Here is an 18,665-nt window from a genome sequence, read left to right on the forward strand (position 1 = left end):
GTGTATACACATCATCAGAGACCCCCCGTGTATACATATCATCACTGACCCCCCCCGTGTATACACATCATCACTGACCCCCCCCCGTGTATATACATCATCACTGACCCCCCCGTGTATACACATCATCACTGCCCCCCCCGTGTATATACATCATCACTGACCCCCGTGTATACACATCATCACTGACCCCCCCGTGTATATACATCATCACTGACCCCCGTGTATACACATCATCACTGACCACCCCGTGTATACACATCATCAGTGACCCCCCCCCCCCCCGTGTATATACATCATCACTGACCCCCGTGTATACACATCATCACTGACCACCCCGTGTATATACATCATCACTGACCCCCCCGTGTATATACATCATCACTGACACCCCCGTGTATATACACATCATCACTGACCCCCCCGTGTATACACATCATCAGTGACACCCCCCCCCGTGTATACACATCATCACTGACCCCCCCCCCGTGTATATACATCATCACTGACCCCCCGTGTATACACATCATCACTGACCCCCTGCAGCAGATGGATGGGTCCTGGTGCGGAGTCTGTGATATAAGGGTTAATAGTCGCGGAGCACTAGTCAGACTCGTTCTGTGTACGCAGCAGGAAGGGAGGAGGCGATGGTGACAGTCTCTGTGCTGCGTCCAATCAGGCTGCAGGCCAGGAACATGGAGAGGAGCCGGCGGGTTTCTCCCTGCACTCTGTCACCAGGAGCTGGAGGTAGCGGTCTCTGCTGGCACCATCAGCCATGTCCGTACTGTGGCCGTGCCTGGCACTACTGATCCTGTGCACAGCCGCTGATCAGCAGAGCCCCTTCCAGAGAGTGCTGAGCCTGCTGTCCCCGGGGCAGTCTGCTCTCAACCTCACCGCCGTCACCCATCTTATAAAGCGTCTGGAGGAGCGTGTGCAGTGCCCCAACGTGTCGTGTGAAAAGGTGAGCGGGGCGCGTGCAAAGGGAGCAAAGGGCGAGCGCCGCGCCCGGCACACTCACTGTCTATAGGAGCGTGGTACAGGGTGAGGGTCCCGCTATAGTACAGATATATAGGGTGAGGGTCCCGCTATAGTGCAGATATATAGGGTGAGGGTCCCGCTATAGTGCAGATATATAGGGTGAGGGTCCCGCTATAGGACAGATATATAGGGTGAGGGTCCCGCTATAGGACAGTGATATAGGGTGAGGGTCCCGCTTCAGGACAGATATATAGGGTGAGGGTCCCGCTATAGGACAGATATATAGGGTGAGGGTCCCGCTATAGGACAGTGATATAGGGTGAGGGTCCCGCTTCAGGACAGATATATAGGGTGAGGGTCCCGCTATAGGACAGATATATAGGGTGAGGGTCCCGCTATAGGACAGATATATAGGGTGAGGGTCCCGCTATAGGACAGTTATATAGGGTGAGGGTCCCGCTATAGGACAGATATATAGGGTGAGGGTCCCGCTATAGGACAGATATATAGGGTGAGGGTCCCGCTATAGTACAGATATATAGGGTGAGGGTCCCGCTATAGGAGCGTGGTACAGGGTGAGGGTCCCGCTATAGTACAGATATATAGGGTGAGGGTCCCGCTATAGGACAGATATATAGGGTGAGGGTCCCGCTATAGTGCAGATATATAGGGTGAGGGTCCCGCTATAGTGCAGATATATCGGGTGAGGGTCCCGCTATAGGACAGATATATAGGGTGAGGGTCCTGCTATAGGACAGATATATAGGGTGAGGGTCCTGCTATAGGACAGATATATAGGGTGAGGGTCCTGCTATAGGACAGATATATAGGGTGAGGGTCCCGCTATAGGACAGATATATAGGGTGAGGGTCCCGCTATAGTACAGATATATAGGGTGAGGGTCCCGCTATAGGACAGATATATAGGGTGAGGGTCCCGCTATAGGACAGATATATAGGGTGAGGGTCCCGCTATAGGACAGTGATATAGGGTGAGGGTCCCGCTTCAGGACAGATATATAGGGTGAGGGTCCCGCTATAGGACAGATATATAGGGTGAGGGTCCCGCTATAGGACAGTGATATAGGGTGAGGGTCCCGCTTCAGGACAGATATATAGGGTGAGGGTCCCGCTATAGGACAGATATATAGGGTGAGGGTCCCGCTATAGGACAGATATATAGGGTGAGGGTCCCGCTATAGGACAGTTATATAGGGTGAGGGTCCCGCTATAGGACAGATATATAGGGTGAGGGTCCCGCTATAGGACAGATATATAGAGTGAGGGTCCCGCTATAGGACAGATATATAGGGTGAGGGTCCCGCTATAGGACAGATATATAGGGTGAGGGTCCCGCTATAGGACAGATATATAGGGTGAGGGTCCCGCTATAGGACAGATATATAGGGTGAGGGTCCCGCTATAGGACAGATATATAGGGTGAGGGTCCCGCTATAGTACAGATATATAGGGTGAGGGTCCCGCTATAGGACAGATATATAGGGTGAGGGTCCCGCTATAGGACAGATATATAGGGTGAGGGTCCCGCTATAGTACAGATATATAGGGTGAGGGTCCCGCTATAGGACAGATATATAGGGTGAGGGTCCCGCTATAGGACAGATATATAGGGTGAGGGTCCCGCTATAGTACAGATATATAGGGTGAGGGTCCCGCTATAGTACAGATATATAGGGTGAGGGTCCCGCTATAGGACAGATATATAGGGTGAGGGTCCCGCTATAGGACAGATATATAGGGTGAGGGTCCCGCTATAGGACAGATATATAGGGTGAGGGTCCCGCTATAGGACAGATATATAGGGTGAGGGTCCCGCTATAGGACAGATATATAGGGTGAGGGTCCCGCTATAGGACAGATATATAGGGTGAGGGTCCCGCTATAGGACAGATATATAGGATGAGGGTCCCGCTATAGGACAGATATATAGGGTGAGGGTCCTGCTATAGGACAGATATATAGGGTGAGGGTCCCGCTATAGGACAGATATATAGGGTGAGGGTCCTGCTATAGGACAGATATATAGGGTGAGGGTCCCGCTATAGGACAGATATATAGGGTGAGGGTCCTGCTATAGTACAGATATATAGGGTGAGGGTCCTGATATAGGACAGATATATAGGGTGAGGGTCCCGCTATAGGACAGATATATAGGGTGAGGGTCCTGCTATAGGACAGATATATAGGGTGAGGGTCCCGCTATAGGACGGTGATATAGGGTGAGGGTCCCGCTATAGGACAGATATATAGGGTGAGGGTCCCGCTATAGGACGGTGATATAGGGTGAGGGTCCTGCTATAGGACAGATATATAGGGTGAGGGTCCTGCTATAGGACAGATATATAGGGTGAGGGTCCTGCTATAGGACAGATATATAGGGTGAGGGTCCCGCTATAGGACAGATATATAGGGTGAGGGTCCCGCTATAGGACAGATATATAGGGTGAGGGTCCCGCTATAGGACAGATATATAGGGTGAGGGTCCCGCTATAGGACAGATATATAGGGTGAGGGTCCCGCTATAGTACAGATATATAGGGTGAGGGTCCCGCTATAGGACAGATATATAGGGTGAGGGTCCCGCTATAGGACAGATATATAGGGTGAGGGTCCTGCTAAAGGACAGATATATAGGGTGAGGGTCCCGCTATAGGACAGATATATAGGGTGAGGGTCCTGCTATAGGACAGATATATAGGGTGAGGGTCCCGCTATAGGACAGATATATAGGGTGAGGGTCCCGCTATAGGACAGATATATAGGGTGAGGGTCCTGCTATAGGACAGATATATAGGGTGAGGGTCCCGCTATAGGACAGATATATAGGGTGAGGGTCCTGCTATAGGACAGATATATAGGGTGAGGGTCCTGCTATAGGACAGATATATAGGGTGACGGTCCCGCTATAGGACAGATATATAGGGTGAGGGTCCTGCTATAGGACAGATATATAGGGTGAGGGTCCCGCTATAGGACAGATATATAGGGTGAGGGTCCTGCTATAGGACAGATATATAGGGTGATGGTCCCGCTATAGGACAGATATATAGGGTGAGGGTCCCGCTATAGGACAGATATATAGGGTGAGGGTCCCGCTATAGGACAGATATATAGGGTGAGGGTCCCGCTATAGGACAGATATATAGGGTGAGGGTCCTGCTATAGGACAGATATATAGGGTGAGGGTCCTGCTATAGGACAGATATATAGGGTGAGGGTCCCGCTATAGTACAGATATATAGGGTGAGGGTCCCGCTATAGTACAGATATATAGGGTGAGGGTCCCGCTATAGGACAGATATATAGGGTGAGGGTCCCGCTATAGGACAGATATATAGGGTGAGGGTCCCGCTATAGGACAGATATATAGGGTGAGGGTCCTGATATAGGACAGATATATAGGGTGAGGGTCCCGCTATAGGACAGATATATAGGGTGAGGGTCCCGCTATAGTACAGATATATAGGGTGAGGGTCCCGCTATAGGACAGATATATAGGGTGAGGGTCCCGCTATAGGACAGATATATAGGGTGAGGGTCCTGCTATAGGACAGTGATATAGGGTGAGGGTCCCGCTATAGGACAGATATATAGGGTGAGGGTCCCACTATAGGACAGATATATAGGGTGAGGGTCCCGCTATAGGACAGATATATAGGGTGAGGGTCCCGCTATAGGACGGTGATATAGGGTGAGGGTCCCGCTATAGGACAGATATATAGGGTGAGGGTCCCGCTATAGGACAGATATATAGGGTGAGGGTCCCGCTATAGTACAGATATATAGGGTGAGGGTCCTGCTATAGGACAGATATATAGGGTGAGGGTCCCGTATAGTACAGATATATAGGGTGAGGGTCCTGCTATAGGACAGATATATAGGGTGAGGGTCCTGCTATAGGACAGATATATAGGGTGAGGGTCCTGCTATAGGACAGATATATAGGGTGAGGGTCCCGCTATAGTACAGATATATAGGGTGAGGGTCCCGCTATAGGACAGATATATAGGGTGAGGGTCCCGCTATAGGACAGATATATAGGGTGAGGGTCCTGCTATAGGACAGATATATAGGGTGAGGGTCCCGCTATAGGACATGAGGTTTCTGGAGTTGTTATTACCGTCTGAATGAGAATTATACAGTGTGATAATAATAGTGCAGGAGAGTCTGGGATCCATCACCCTGTAATAACCTGTAGATTATATACTAGAGGGATACGTATACAGAACCGTCTTGTTATTCTTCAGCAGGGTTATAGGTAGGCTTCGTCTTCAGCAGGGATATAGTTAGGGTTAGTCTTCAGATATAGTTAGGGTTAGTCTTCAGCAGGGATATAGTCAGGGTTAGTCTTCAGCAGGATTATAGTTAGGGTTTGTCTTCAGTAGGGATATAGTTAGGGTTTGTCTTCAGTAGGGATATAGTTAGGCTTCGTCTTCAGTAGGGATATAGTTAGGGTTAGTCTTCAGCAGGGATATAGTCAGGGTTAGTCTTCAGCAGGGATATAGTCAGGGTTAGTCTTCAGCAGAGATATAAAAAGGGTTATTCTTCAGCAGGGTTATAGTTAGGTTTAGTCTTCAGCAGGGATATAGTTAGGGTTAGTCTTCAGCAGGGATATAGTTAGGGTTAGTCTTCAACAGGGATCTAGTTAGGGTTAGTCTTCAGCAGGGATATAGTTAGGGTTAGTCTTCAAATATAGTTATGGTTAGTCTTCAGCAGGGATATAGTTAGGGTTAGTCTTCAAATATAGTTAGGCTTAGCCTTCAGCAGGGATATAGTCAGGGTTAGTCTTTAGCAGGGATATTGTTACGGTTATCCTGCAGCAGGGTTATAGTTAGGCTTAGCCTTCAGCAGGGTTATAGTTAGGCTTAGCCTTCAGCAGAGATATAGTCAGGGTTAGTCTTTAGCAGGGATATTGTTACGGTTATCCTGCAGCAGGGATATAGTTAGGGTTAGTCTTCAGCAGGTTTATAGTTAGGGTTAGTCTTCAGCAGGGTTATAGTCAGGTTTAGTCTTCAGCAGGCTTAGCGTTAGGGTTATTCTACAGATAATGCCGAATCAGGTCGGGGTCCTCCTTTTCTGTCCGGCTCGGTCCTAGGGAATCTATAAGGCCAGGAGCATCTTCATTGCACGTTTCCTTTAGACTTTTCTTCTTTCCACAGTGTCTGTCGCCATCCATCTTGTTTAATTCACTGAGAAAATCCCCAGATTCCCAGCTGGATGCGGAGGGGTATGCGACTCTGTCTGGAGGTCTGCTGAGCTACGTCTCCAACCCATCATTAACCTGTGGAGCCATCAAAGAGGAAAAATGGCTGAAAAGCATGCTGCCCGAGAACAATCCAGACAGTGTGGAGGCAACGCTCTATATTATAGCTGCCATCCTGCCCCAATACCATCCCTTACCGAAAGATCAGGTAAGGAACCAAGAGGGCAGAGGAGGAGGGGACGAGGGAGGAGATGGGGAGGAGACGAGGGAGAGGTGAGGAGACAAAGGAGGAGATGGTGAGGAGATGTGGAGGAGATGAGGGAGGGGTGAGGATATGGGGAGGAGACGAGGGAGGGGTGAGGATATGGGGAGGAGATGAGGGAGGGGTGAGGATATGGAGAGGAGACGACGGAGGGGTGAGGAGATGGGGAGGTGATGAGGGAGGGGTGAGGATATGGGGAGGAGATGAGGGAGGGGTGAGGATATGGAGAGGAGACGAGGGAGAGGTGAGGGGATGGGGAGGAGATGAGGGAGGGGTGAGGAGATGGGGAGGAGATGAGGGAGGGGTGAGAATATGGGGAGGAGACGAGGGAGAGGTGAGGATATAGGGAGGAGATGAGGGAGGGGTCAGGATATGGGGAGGAGATGAGGGAGGGGTGAGGATATGGAGAGGAGACGAGGGAGGGGTGAGGATATGGAGAGGAGACGAGGGAGGGGTGAGGATGTGGAGAGGAGACGAGGGAGAGGTGAGGATATGGAGAGGAGACGAGGGAGAGGTGAGGAGATGGGGAGGTGACGAGGGAGGGGTGAGAATATGGGGAGGAGATGAGGGAGGGGTGAGGATATGGAGAGGAGACGACGGAGGGGTGAGGAGATGGGGAGGTGATGAGGGAGGGGTGAGGATATGGGGAGGAGATGAGGGAGGGGTGAGGATATGGAGAGGAGACGAGGGAGAGGTGAGGGGATGGGGAGGAGATGAGGGAGGGGTGAGGAGATGGGGAGGAGATGAGGGAGGGGTGAGAATATGGGGAGGAGACGAGGGAGAGGTGAGGATATAGGGAGGAGATGAGGGAGGGGTCAGGATATGGGGAGGAGATGAGGGAGGGGTGAGGATATGGAGAGGAGACGAGGGAGGGGTGAGGATATGGAGAGGAGACGAGGGAGGGGTGAGGATGTGGAGAGGAGACGAGGGAGAGGTGAGGATATGGAGAGGAGACGAGGGAGAGGTGAGGAGATGGGGAGGTGACGAGGGAGGGGTGAGAATATGGGGAGGAGATGAGGGAGGGGTGAGGATATGGAGAGGAGACGAGGGAGAGGTGAGGAGATGGGGAGGAGATGAGGGAGGGGTGAGGATATGGGGAGGTGACGAGGGAGAGGTGAGGAGATGGGGAGGAGACGAGGGAGGGGTGAGGAGATGGAGAGGAGACGAGGGAGGCGTGAGGAGATGGTGAGGAGATGGGGAGGTGACGAGGGAGGGGTGAGGAGATGGGGAGGAGACAAGGGAGAGGTGAGGAGATGGGGAGGTGACGAGGGAGGGGTGAGGATATGGGGAGGAGATGAGGGAGAGGTGAGGAGATGGGGAGGTGACGACGGAGGGGTGAGGAGATGGGGAGGAGACGAGGGAGGGGTGAGGAGATGTGGAGGTGACGAGCGAGGGGTGAGGAGATGGGGAGGTGACGAGGGAGAGGTGTGGAGATGGGGAGGTGACGAGGGAGAGGTGTGGAGATGGGGAGGTGACGAGCGAGGGGTGAGGAGATGGGGAGGAGACGAGGGAGGGGTGAGGAGATGGGGAGGTGACAAGGGAGGCAGGGGTGTAGCTAGGATTCATGGGGCCCCATAGCATAAAACTGTATGGGGCCCCATGAATCCTGTACGCTCCCCTACCCCCCTACTGCCAAACACAGACAATGACGCACATATACAGATACACCACTGACATACACACATATATACGCTGTAATGTGATGACACTAGTGCTGATGTATACACCATGAATAGACTGTACACAGGGAAATCATCTCAGTGTAATAAGAAATACTCAACCAGAAATAAAAGAAAATGCAGCAGATATTAGTGGGGGGTTCTTTTATTAGAGCCCAGCATTAATAGAAGCTGCTGCAGAACATCTTTGGGAGCAAACCTGTCAATCACTTGAGACACTACTGACATACACAAACACACACATATACACCAGTGGTACAGACACTACTGACATACACACACACATATATCCACAGATACACATAATGACATATACATATACCCACAGATACATATGTATACACACTGACAAACATACACAGATACATATATACCCACACTGACATATACATATATACACAAATACATATGTACACACACTGACACACACACACAGATACATATATACACACACTGACATATACATATATACACAGATACATATGTACACACACTGACACACATACACAGATACATATATACACACACTGACATATACATATACCCACAGATACATATGTACACTCACTGACACACATACACAGCACTTACAGCTCCCAGGCTTCCCCCTCCTCCTCCTCCTGTAGTCGGGGCTGATCTTCACATCGAAGTATTGAGGACCTTTGGGTCATGTGATCATAAGGTCCTTCATCCCTCTCCTGTGCCATGCAGGACCTGGCAGCTCCTGCTCCTCTGTTCCTCTCCTTTTGATGTTCAGCCCGCTCACCCGGCACTACAGTGAGGGGGCTGAACAGTGCAGTGGCGGGTCCCTCTTCCTCTCTGGACCCCTGGGAGAGCGGGGTACAGTGGTCGGCTGTCAGTGGCATACAGTACTTACCATGAAGGCAGAGCAGGCTTTCTTGGGCCCCCTTCCTGCAGGGGCCCCAGAGCAGTCGCCTTCCCTGCCTTCATGGTAGCTTTGCTATTGGAGAAAGGGGTGAGGAGATGGGGAGGTGACGAGGGAGGGGTGGGGAGAAGGTGAGGAGACGAGGGAGGGTTGAGGAGAAGGGGAGGTGACGAGGGAGGGGTGAGGAGATGGGGAGGGGACGAGTGAGGAGAAGGGGAGGGAACGAGGGAGGGGTGAGGAGATGGGGAGGGGACGAGGGAGGGGTGAGGAGATGGGGAGGGGACGAGGGAGGGGTGAGGAGATGGGGAGGGGACGAGGGAGGGGTGAGGAGATGGGGAGGGGACGAGGGAGGGGTGAGGAGATGGGGAGGGGACGAGGTAGGAGTGAGGAGAAAGAGAGGGGACGAGGGAGGGGTGAGGAGATGGGGAGGGGACGAGGGAGGGGTGAGGAGATGGGGAGGGGACGAGGGAGGAGGGAGGGGTGAGGAGATGAGGAGGGGACGAGGGAGGGGTGAGGAGAAGGGGAGGGGACGAGGGAGGAGTGAGGAGAAGGGGAGGTGACGAGGGAGGGGTGAGGAGATGGGGAGGGGACGAGGGAGGGGTGAGGAGATGGGGAGGGGACGAGGGAGGGGTGAGGAGATGGGGAGGTGGCGGGGGAGGATATGGGGAGGTGACTAGGGAGAGGTGAGGAGATAGGGTGGTGATTAGGGAGGGGTGAGGAGATGGGGAGGTGATTAGGGAGGGGTGAGGAGATGGGGAGGAGACGAGGGAGGCGTGAGGATAAGTGGAGATGAGGTGGTGATTAGGGAGGGGTGAGGAGATGGGGAGGAGACGAGGGAGAGGTGAGGAGATGGGGAGGAGACGAGGGAGGGGTGAGGAGATGGAGAGGAGACGAGGGAGGGGTGAGGAGATGGGGAGGAGACGAGGGAGGGGTGAGGAGATGGGGAGGAGACGAGGGAGGGGTGAGGATATGGGGAGGTGACGGGGGAGGGGTGAGGATATGGGGAGGTGACGAGGGAGGGGTGAGGAGATGGGGAGGTGACGGGGGAGGAGTGAGGGGGAGGGGACGAGGGAGGGGTGAGGAGATGGGGAGGTGACGGGGGAGGGGTGAGGAGATGGGGAGGGGAGAAGGTAGGAGTGAGGAGAAGGGGAGGGGACGAGGGAGGGGTGAGGAGATGGGGAGGGGACGAGGGAGGGGTGAGGAGATGGGGAGGGGACGAGGGAGGGGTGAGGAGATGGGGAGGGGACGAGGGAGGGGTGAGGAGATGGGGAGGGGACGAGGGAGGGGTGAGGAGATGGGGAGGTGACGGGGGAGGGGTGAGGAGATGGGGAGGTGACGGGGGAGGGGTGAGGAGATGGGGAGGGGAGAAGGTAGGAGTGAGGAGAAGGGGAGGGGACGAGGGAGGGGTGAGGAGATGGGGAGGGGACGAGGGAGGGGTGAGGAGATGGGGAGGGGACGAGGGAGGGGTGAGGAGAAGGGGAGGGGTGAGGAGATGGGGAGGGGACGAGGGAGGAGGGAGGGGTGAGGAGATGGGGAGGGGACGAGGGAGGGGTGAGGAGATGGGGAGGTGGCGGGGGAGGATATGGGGAGGTGACGAGGGAGAGGTGAGGAAATGGGGTGGTGATTAGGGAGGGGTGAGGAGATGGGGAGGTGATTAGGGAGGGGTGAGGAGATGGGGAGGAGAAGAGGGAGGCGTGAGGATAAGTGGAGATGAGGTGGTTATTAGGGAGGGGTGAGGAGATGGGGAGGAGACGAGAGAGAGGTGAGCAGATGGGGAGGAGACGAGGGAGGGGTGAGGAGATGGGGAGGTGACGGGGGAGGGGTGAGGATATGGGGAGGTGACGAGGGAGGGGTGAGGAGATGGGGAGGTGACGGGGGAGGAGTGAGGAGAAGGGGAGGGGACGAGGGAGGGGTGAGGAGATGGGGAGGTGACAGGGGAGGGGTGAGGAGATGGGGAGGTGACGTGGGAGGGGTGAGGAGATGGGGAGGTGACGTAGGAGGGGTGAGGAGATGGGGAGGTGACGGGGAGGGGTGAGGAAATGGGGAGGAGAGGAGGGAGGGGTGAGGAGATGGGAAGGAGAGGAGGGAGGGGTGAGGAGATGGGGAGGAGATGAGGGAGGGGTGAGGAGATGGGGAGGTGACGAGGGAGGGGTAAGGAGATGGGGAGGTGATGGGGGAGGGGTGAGGAGATGGGGGGGTTACGAGGGAGGGGTGAGGAGATGGGGAGGTGATGGGGGAGGGGGGAGGATATGGGGGGTTACGAGGGAGGGGTGAGGAGATGGGGAGGTGATGGGGAGGGGTGAGGATATGGGGGGGTTACGAGGTAGGGGTGAGGAGATGGGGAGGTGACGAGGGAGGGGGGAGGAGATGGGGAGGAGACAAGGGAGGGGTGAGGAGATGGGAAGGAGACGAGGGAGGGGTGAGGAGATGGGAAGGAGACGAGGGAGGGGTGAGGAGATGGGGAGGTGATGGGGGAGGGGTGAGGAGATGGGGGGGTTACGAGGGAGGAGTGAGGAGATGGGGAGGTGATGGGGGAGGGGTGAGGATATGGGGGGTTACGAGGGAGGGGTGATGGGGGAGGGGTGAGGATATGCGGGGGTTACGAGGTAGGGGTGAGGAGATGGGGAGGTGACGAGGGAGGGCTGAGGAGATGGGAAGGAGACGAGGGAGGGGTGAGGAGATGGGGAGGAGACGAGGGAGGGGTGAGGAGATGGGGAGGAGACGAGGGAGGGGTGAGGATATGGGGAGGAGACGAGGGAGGGGTGAGGAGATGGGGAGGAGAGGAGGGAGGGGTGAGGAGATGGGGAGGAGACGAGGGAGGAGTGAGGAGATGGGGAAGAGAGGAGGGAGGGGTGAGGAGATGGGAAGGAGACGAGGGAGGGGTGAGGAGATGGGAAGGAGACGAGGGAGGGGTGAGGAGATGGGAAGGAGACGAGGGAGGGGTGAGGAGATGGGGAGGTGATGGGGGAGGGGTGAGGAGTTGGGGGGTTACGAGGGAGGAGTGAGGAGATGGGGAGGTGATGGTGGAGGGGTGAGGATATGGGGGGTTACGAGGGAGGGGTGAGGAGATGGGGAGGTGACGAGGGAGAGGTGAGGAGATGGGGAGATGACGAGGGAGGGGTGAGGAGATGGGAAGGAGACGAGGGAGGGGTGAGGATATGGAGAGGAGGAGACGGGGGAGGGGTAAGGAGATGGGGAGGTGACGGGGGAGGGGTGAGGAGATGGGGAGGAGACGAGGGAGGGGTGAGGATATGGGGAGGTGACAGGGGAGGAGTGAGGAGAAGGGGAGGGGACGAGGGAGGGGTGAGGAGATGGGGAGGTGACGGGGGAGGGGTGAGGAGATGGGGAGGTGACGAGGGAGGGGTGAGGATATGGGGAGGTGACAGGGGAGGAGTGAGGAGAAGGGGAGGGGACGAGGGAGGGGTGAGGAGATGGAGAGGTTACGGGGAGGGGTGAGGAAATGGGGAGGAGAGGAGGGAGGGGTGAGGAGATGGGAAGGAGAGGAGGGAGGGGTGAGGAGATGGGGAGGAGATGAGGGAGGGGTGAGGAGATGGGGAGGAGACAAGGGAGGGGTGAGGAGATGGGAAGGAGACGAGGGAGGGGTGAGGAGATGGGAAGGAGACGAGGGAGGGGTGAGGAGATGGGGAGGTGATGGGGGAGGGGTGAGGAGATGAGGGGGTTACGAGGGAGGAGTGAGGAGATGGGGAGGTGATGGGGGAGGGGTGAGGATATGGGGGGTTACGAGGGAGGGGTGATGGGGGAGGGGTGAGGATATGGGGGGGTTACGAGGTAGGGGTGAGGAGATGGGGAGGTGACGAGGGAGGGGTGAGGAGATGGGGAGGAGACGAGGGAGGGGTGAGGAGATGGGGAGGAGACGAGGGAGGGGTGAGGATATGGGGAGGAGACGAGGGAGGGGTGAGGAGATGGGGAGGAGAGGAGGGAGGGGTGAGGAGATGGGGAGGAGAGGAGGGAGGGGTGAGGAGATGGGGAGGAGAAGAGGGAGGGGTGAGGAGATGGGGAGGAGACGAGGGAGGGGTGAGGATATGGGGAGGAGACGAGGGAGGGGTGAGGAGATGGGGAGGAGAGGAGGGAGGGGTGAGGAGATGGGGAGGAGAGGAGGGAGGGGTGAGGAGATGGGGAGGAGAGGAGGGAGGGGTGAGGAGATGGGGAGGAGAGGAGGGAGGGGTGAGGAGATGGGGAGGAGACGAGGGAGGGGTGAGGATATGGGGAGGAGACGAGGGAAAGGTGAGGAGATGGGGAGGAGACGAGGGAGAGGTGAGGAGATGGGAAGGAGACGAGGGAAAGGTGAGGAGATGGGGAGGAGACGAGGGAGGGGTGAGGAGATGGGAAGGAGACGAGGGAGGGGTGAGGAGATGGGAAGGAGACGAGGGAGGGGTGAATGCGGAGGGGCAGGGGGTTGATATGAAGGGGCGGAGGTCATGTAAAGCCAGACATTTGTAGTCAGAGAAGTTGGGTGCAGTCCCATGGATGTCATCATTTGGCAGGACCAACAGTGGGTGATAGGTCAGTAGGTCATATGGGGCAGTATGGTGAGTGTGAGGGGTCAGTAGGTCACATAGGGCAGTATGGTCAGTAGGTCACATAGAGGTCAGTAGGTCACATGGGGCAGTATGGTCAGTGTGAGGGGTCAGTAGGTCACATAGAGGTCAGTAGGTCACATGGGGCAGTATGGTCAGTGTGAGGGGTCAGTAGGTCACATAGAGGTCAGTAGGTCACATGGGGCAGTATGGTCAGTGTGAGGGGTCAGTAGGTCACATAGGGCAGTATGGTCAGTAGGTCACATAGAGGTCAGTAGGTCACCTAGGGGCAGTATGGTCAGTGTGATGAGGGTCCTCACACCTAAGGGTAGGGGGTATTTGGTGAGCTGGGGGGGGGGACAGAGCAGAATGACTGGATTCAGGGTTTTCTCTGCTTTATAATAAATCTTGATTTTCAGGTTGGGACGTGTGTGAACGCGGACGACATCCTGAACATGACGGCCGATCCTGATCACGTGGCCCCCCTGATCGAGGAAGCTGTGCTGGCGGTGGTGCTGGAGGGCTCCTGCCTGACCCTCCTGCCGCCCCCCAATTACTTCATCAACTATATCTACAAACCATATGGAGGCAGCAACCTCAACATAACAGGCAAGAAAACCTGTATCCCTATAGCCCCACCCCCAGTGTATCCAATCCCTATAGCCCCACCCTAGTGTATCCAATCCCTATAGCCCCACCCCCAGTGTATCTAATCCCTATAGCCCCACCCCCAGTGTATCTAATCAATGTATTTCTTTCTATTTATTTCTATACACCCACCAGAGCCTGTTCACTCCATCACCCCTCACCACCACCAGAGCCTGTTCACTCAATCACCCCTCACCACCGAGCCTGTTCACACCATCCCCCCTGACCACAAAGGCCTGTTCAGCCCATCACCACCTCACCACCACCAGAGCCTGTTCACTCCATCACCCCTCACCACCACCAGAGCCTGTTCACTCCATCACCCTCTGACCACCAGAGCCTGTTCACTCCATTACCCCTCACCACCACCAGAGCCTGATCACTCCATCACCCCTCACCACCACCAGAGCCTGTTCACTCCATCACCCCCTCACCACCAGAGCCTGTTCACTCCATCACCCCCTCACCACCAGAGCCTGTTTACTCCATCACCCCCTCACCACCAGAGCCTGTTTACTCCATCACCCCCTCACCACCAGAGCCTGATCACTCCATCACCCCCTCACCACCAGAGCCTGTTCACTCCATCACCCCCTCACCACCAGAGCCTGTTTACTCCATCACCCCCTCACCACCAGAGCCTGTTCACTCCATCACCCCCTCACCACCAGAGCCTGTTCACTCCATCACCCCTCACCACCACCAGAGCCTGTTCATTCCATCACCCCTCACCACCACCAGAGCCTGTTCACTCCATCACCCCTCACCACCACCAGAGCCTGAGCACTCCATCACCCCTCACCATCAGAGTCTGTTCACTCCATTACCCCTCATGACCACCAGAGCCTGTTCACTCCATCTCCCCTCACCACCAGAGCCTGTTCACTCCATCACCCCTCACCACCACCAGAGCCTGTTCACTCCATCACCTCCATACCACCACCAGAGCCTGTTCACTCAATCACCCCTCGCCACCAGTGGCTGTTCACTCCATTACCCTTCACCACCAGAGCCTGTTCACTCCATCACCCCTCAACACCAGAGCCTGTTCACTCCATCACCCCTCACCACCACCAGAGCCTTTTTACTCCATCACCCCTCACCATCAGAGCCTGTTCACTCCATCTCCCCCTCACCACCAGAGCCTGTTCACTCCATCTCCCCCTCACCACCAGAGCCTGTTCACTCCATCACCCCCTCACCACCAGAGCCTGTTCACTCCATTACCCCCTCACCACCAGAGCCTGTTCACTCCATCTCCCCCTCACCACCAGAGCCTCTTCACTCCATCACCCCCTCACCACCAGAGCCTGTTCACTCCATCACCTCCTCCTCACCACCACCAGAGCCTGTTCACTCCATCACCCCTCACCACCAGAGCCTGTTCACTCCATTACCCCTCATGACCACCAGAGCCTGTTCTCTCCATCACCCCCTCACCACCAGAGCCTGTTCACTCCATCACCCCCTCACCACCAGAGCCTGTTCACTCCATCACCTCCTCCTCCTCACCACCACCACCAGAGCCTGTTCACTCTATCACCCCTCACCACCACCACAGCCTGTTCACTCCATCATCCCTTGACCACCAGAGCCTGTTCACTCCATCACCCCTCACCACCAGAGCCTGTTCACTCCATCACTCCTCACCACCAGAGCCGGTTCACTCCATCACCCCCTCACCACCAGAGCCGGTTCACTCCATCACCCCCTCACCACCAGACCCTGTTCACTCCATCACCAGCTCACCACCACCAGAGCCTTTTACTCCATCACCCCTCACCACCAGAGCCTGTTTACTCCATCCCCCCTGACCACAAAGGCCTGTTCACTCCATCACCACCTCACCACCACCAGAGCCTGTTCACTCCATCACCCCTGACCACCAAAGCCTGTTCACTCCATTACCCCTCACCACCACCAGAGCCTGTTCACTCCATCACCCTCTGAGCACCAGAGCCTGTTCACTCCATTACCCCTCACCACCACCAGAGCCTGATCACTCCATCACCCCTCACCACCAGAGCCTGTTCACTCCATCACCCCCTTACCACCAGAGTCTGTTCACTCCATCACCCCTCACCACCACCACAGCCTGTTCACTTCATCACCCCCTGACCATCAGAGCCTGTTCACTCCATTACCCCTCACCACCACCAGAGCCTGTTCACTTAATCACCCCTCACCACCAGAGCCTGTTCGCTCCATCACCCCTCACCACCAGAGCCTGTTCACTACATAACCCCTCACCACCAGAGCCTGTTCACTCCATCACCCCTCACCACCAGAGCCTGTTCACTCCATCACTCCATCACTCCATCACCCCTCACCACCAGAGCCTGTTCACTCCATCACTCCATCACCCCTCACCACCAGAGCCTGTTCACTCCATCACCCCTCACCACCAGAGCCTGTTCACTCCATCACCCCTCACCACCAGAGCCTGTTCACTCCATCACCCCCTCACCACCACCAGAGCCTGTTCACTCCATCACTCCATCACTCCATCACCCCTCACCACCAGAGCCTGTTCACTCCATCACCCCTCACCACCAGAGCCTGTTCACTCCATCACCCCTCACCACCAGAGCCTGTTCACTCCATCACCCCTCACCACCAGAGCCTGTTCACTCCATCACCCCTCACCACCAGAGCCTGTTCACTCCATCACCCCCTCACCACCACCAGAGCCTGTTCACTCCATCACCCCTCACCACCAGAGCCTGTTCTCTCCATCACCCCCTCACCACCAGAGCCTGTTCACTCCATCACCCCTCACCACCAAAGCCTGTTCTCTCCATCACCCCCTCACCACCAGAGCCTGTTCACTCCATCACCCCTCACCACCAGAGCCTGTTCTCTCCATCACCCCCTCACCACCAGAGCCTGTTCACTCCATCACCCCTCACCACCAGAGCCTGTCCACATCATTAATAGATGCCACTAGTAGAGCTTTTTTCTCCCTTTTACAAAGCCTATTTACTTTATTGTTCATCTCATTTTAGAATTTAGCAACCTCATGATAAAGCTAAAACTGCTGAAGGAAGATCACGACCACGATACCAGCCACGACCACGATACCAGCCACGACCACGATACCAGCCACGACCACGATACCAGCCACGACCACGATACCAGCCACGACCATGATCACATGATCGATCATGAGCATAGTCATGACACCGACCACAGTGAAGAAGCCACCAATCAGGCAGATGGAATTCAGAGACGTAGGCGGAGCTTGAGTGAGGGTGATGGACACATACATCACTGGGATGAGGTGCGTCCTCCGGAGTCACATCCTTCACATATACAGCAGAGCACCAACATATCCTGCAGCGCAGTACAATACAGGGGGGACACGAGGAGGGAAGTGATACTGTGCAGTGTCCATATACACAGAGGAGGAGGGAAGTGATACTGTGCAGTGTCCATATACACAGAGGAGGAGGGAAGTGATACTGTGCAGTGTCCATATACACAGAGGAGGAGGGAAAGTGATACTGTGCAGTGTCCATATACACAGAGGAGGAGGGAAGTGATACTGTGCAGTGTCCATATACACAGAGGAGGAGGAGGGAAGTGATACTGTGCAGTGTCCATATACACAGAGGAGGGGGAAGTGATACTGTGCAGTGTCCATATACACAGAGGAGGAGGGAAGTGATACTGTGCAGTGTCCATATACACAGAGGAGGAGGGAAGTGATACTGTGCAGTGTCCATATACACAGAGGAGGAGGGGGGAAGTGATACTGTGCAGTGTCCATATACACAGAGGAGGAGGGAAGTGATACTGTGCAGTGTCCATATACACAGAGGAGGAGGGAAGTGATACTGTGCAGTGTCCATATACACAGAGGAGGAGGAGGGAAGTGATACTGTGCAGTGTCCATATACACAGAGGAGGAGGAGGGAAGTGATACTGTGCAGTGTCCATATACACAGAGGAGGAGGGAAGTGATACTGTGCAGTGTCCATATACACAGAGGAGGAGGAGGGAAGTGATACTGTGCAGTGTCCATATACACAGAGGAGGAGGGAAGTGATACTGTGCAGTGTCCATATACACAGAGGAGGAGGGAAGTGATACTGTGCAGTGTCCATATACACAGAGGAGGAGGAGGGAAGTGATACTGTGCAGTGTCCATATACACAGAGGAGGAGGGAAGTGATACTGTGCAGTGTCCATATACATAGAGGAGGAGGAGGGAAGTGATACTGTGCAGTGTCCATATACACAGAGGAGGAGGGAAGTGATACTGTGCAGTGTCCATATACACAGAGGAGGAGGAGGGAAGTGATACTGTGCAGTGTCCATATACACAGAGGAGGAGGGAAGTGATACTGTGCAGTGTCCATATACACAGAGGAGGGGGGAAGTGATACTGTGCAGTGTCCATATACACAGAGGAGGAGAAGGAGGAGGGAAGTGATACTGTGCAGTGTCCA

At 55.3% G+C, this 18,665-nt stretch overlaps 2 protein-coding genes across 2 annotated transcripts in view; one reads left to right on the plus strand and one right to left on the minus strand.

Annotated features, from left to right (window-relative positions):
- The window catches only part of LOC138782912 (uncharacterized), a 39,730-nt gene extending 38,822 nt beyond the window's left edge, over positions 1-908 (minus strand). Inside the window, exon 1 of the mRNA XM_069956868.1 lies at positions 538-908. The gene's annotated coding sequence lies outside the window, so the exon portion shown is untranslated. The remainder of the gene's footprint in view (positions 1-537) is intronic.
- The window catches only part of SLC39A4 (solute carrier family 39 member 4), a 39,678-nt gene continuing 21,690 nt past the window's right edge, over positions 678-18,665 (plus strand). The window contains exons 1-4 of the mRNA XM_069956833.1: positions 678-961; positions 6,158-6,409; positions 13,986-14,175; positions 17,220-17,587. Of these exons, the coding sequence (XP_069812934.1) occupies positions 776-961; positions 6,158-6,409; positions 13,986-14,175; positions 17,220-17,587 (996 nt within the window). The 5' untranslated portion in view covers positions 678-775. The remainder of the gene's footprint in view (positions 962-6,157; positions 6,410-13,985; positions 14,176-17,219; positions 17,588-18,665) is intronic.

Source organism: Dendropsophus ebraccatus, chromosome 2, assembly GCF_027789765.1.
Source record: "Dendropsophus ebraccatus isolate aDenEbr1 chromosome 2, aDenEbr1.pat, whole genome shotgun sequence".
Lineage (NCBI taxonomy): Eukaryota > Metazoa > Chordata > Amphibia > Anura > Hylidae > Dendropsophus > Dendropsophus ebraccatus.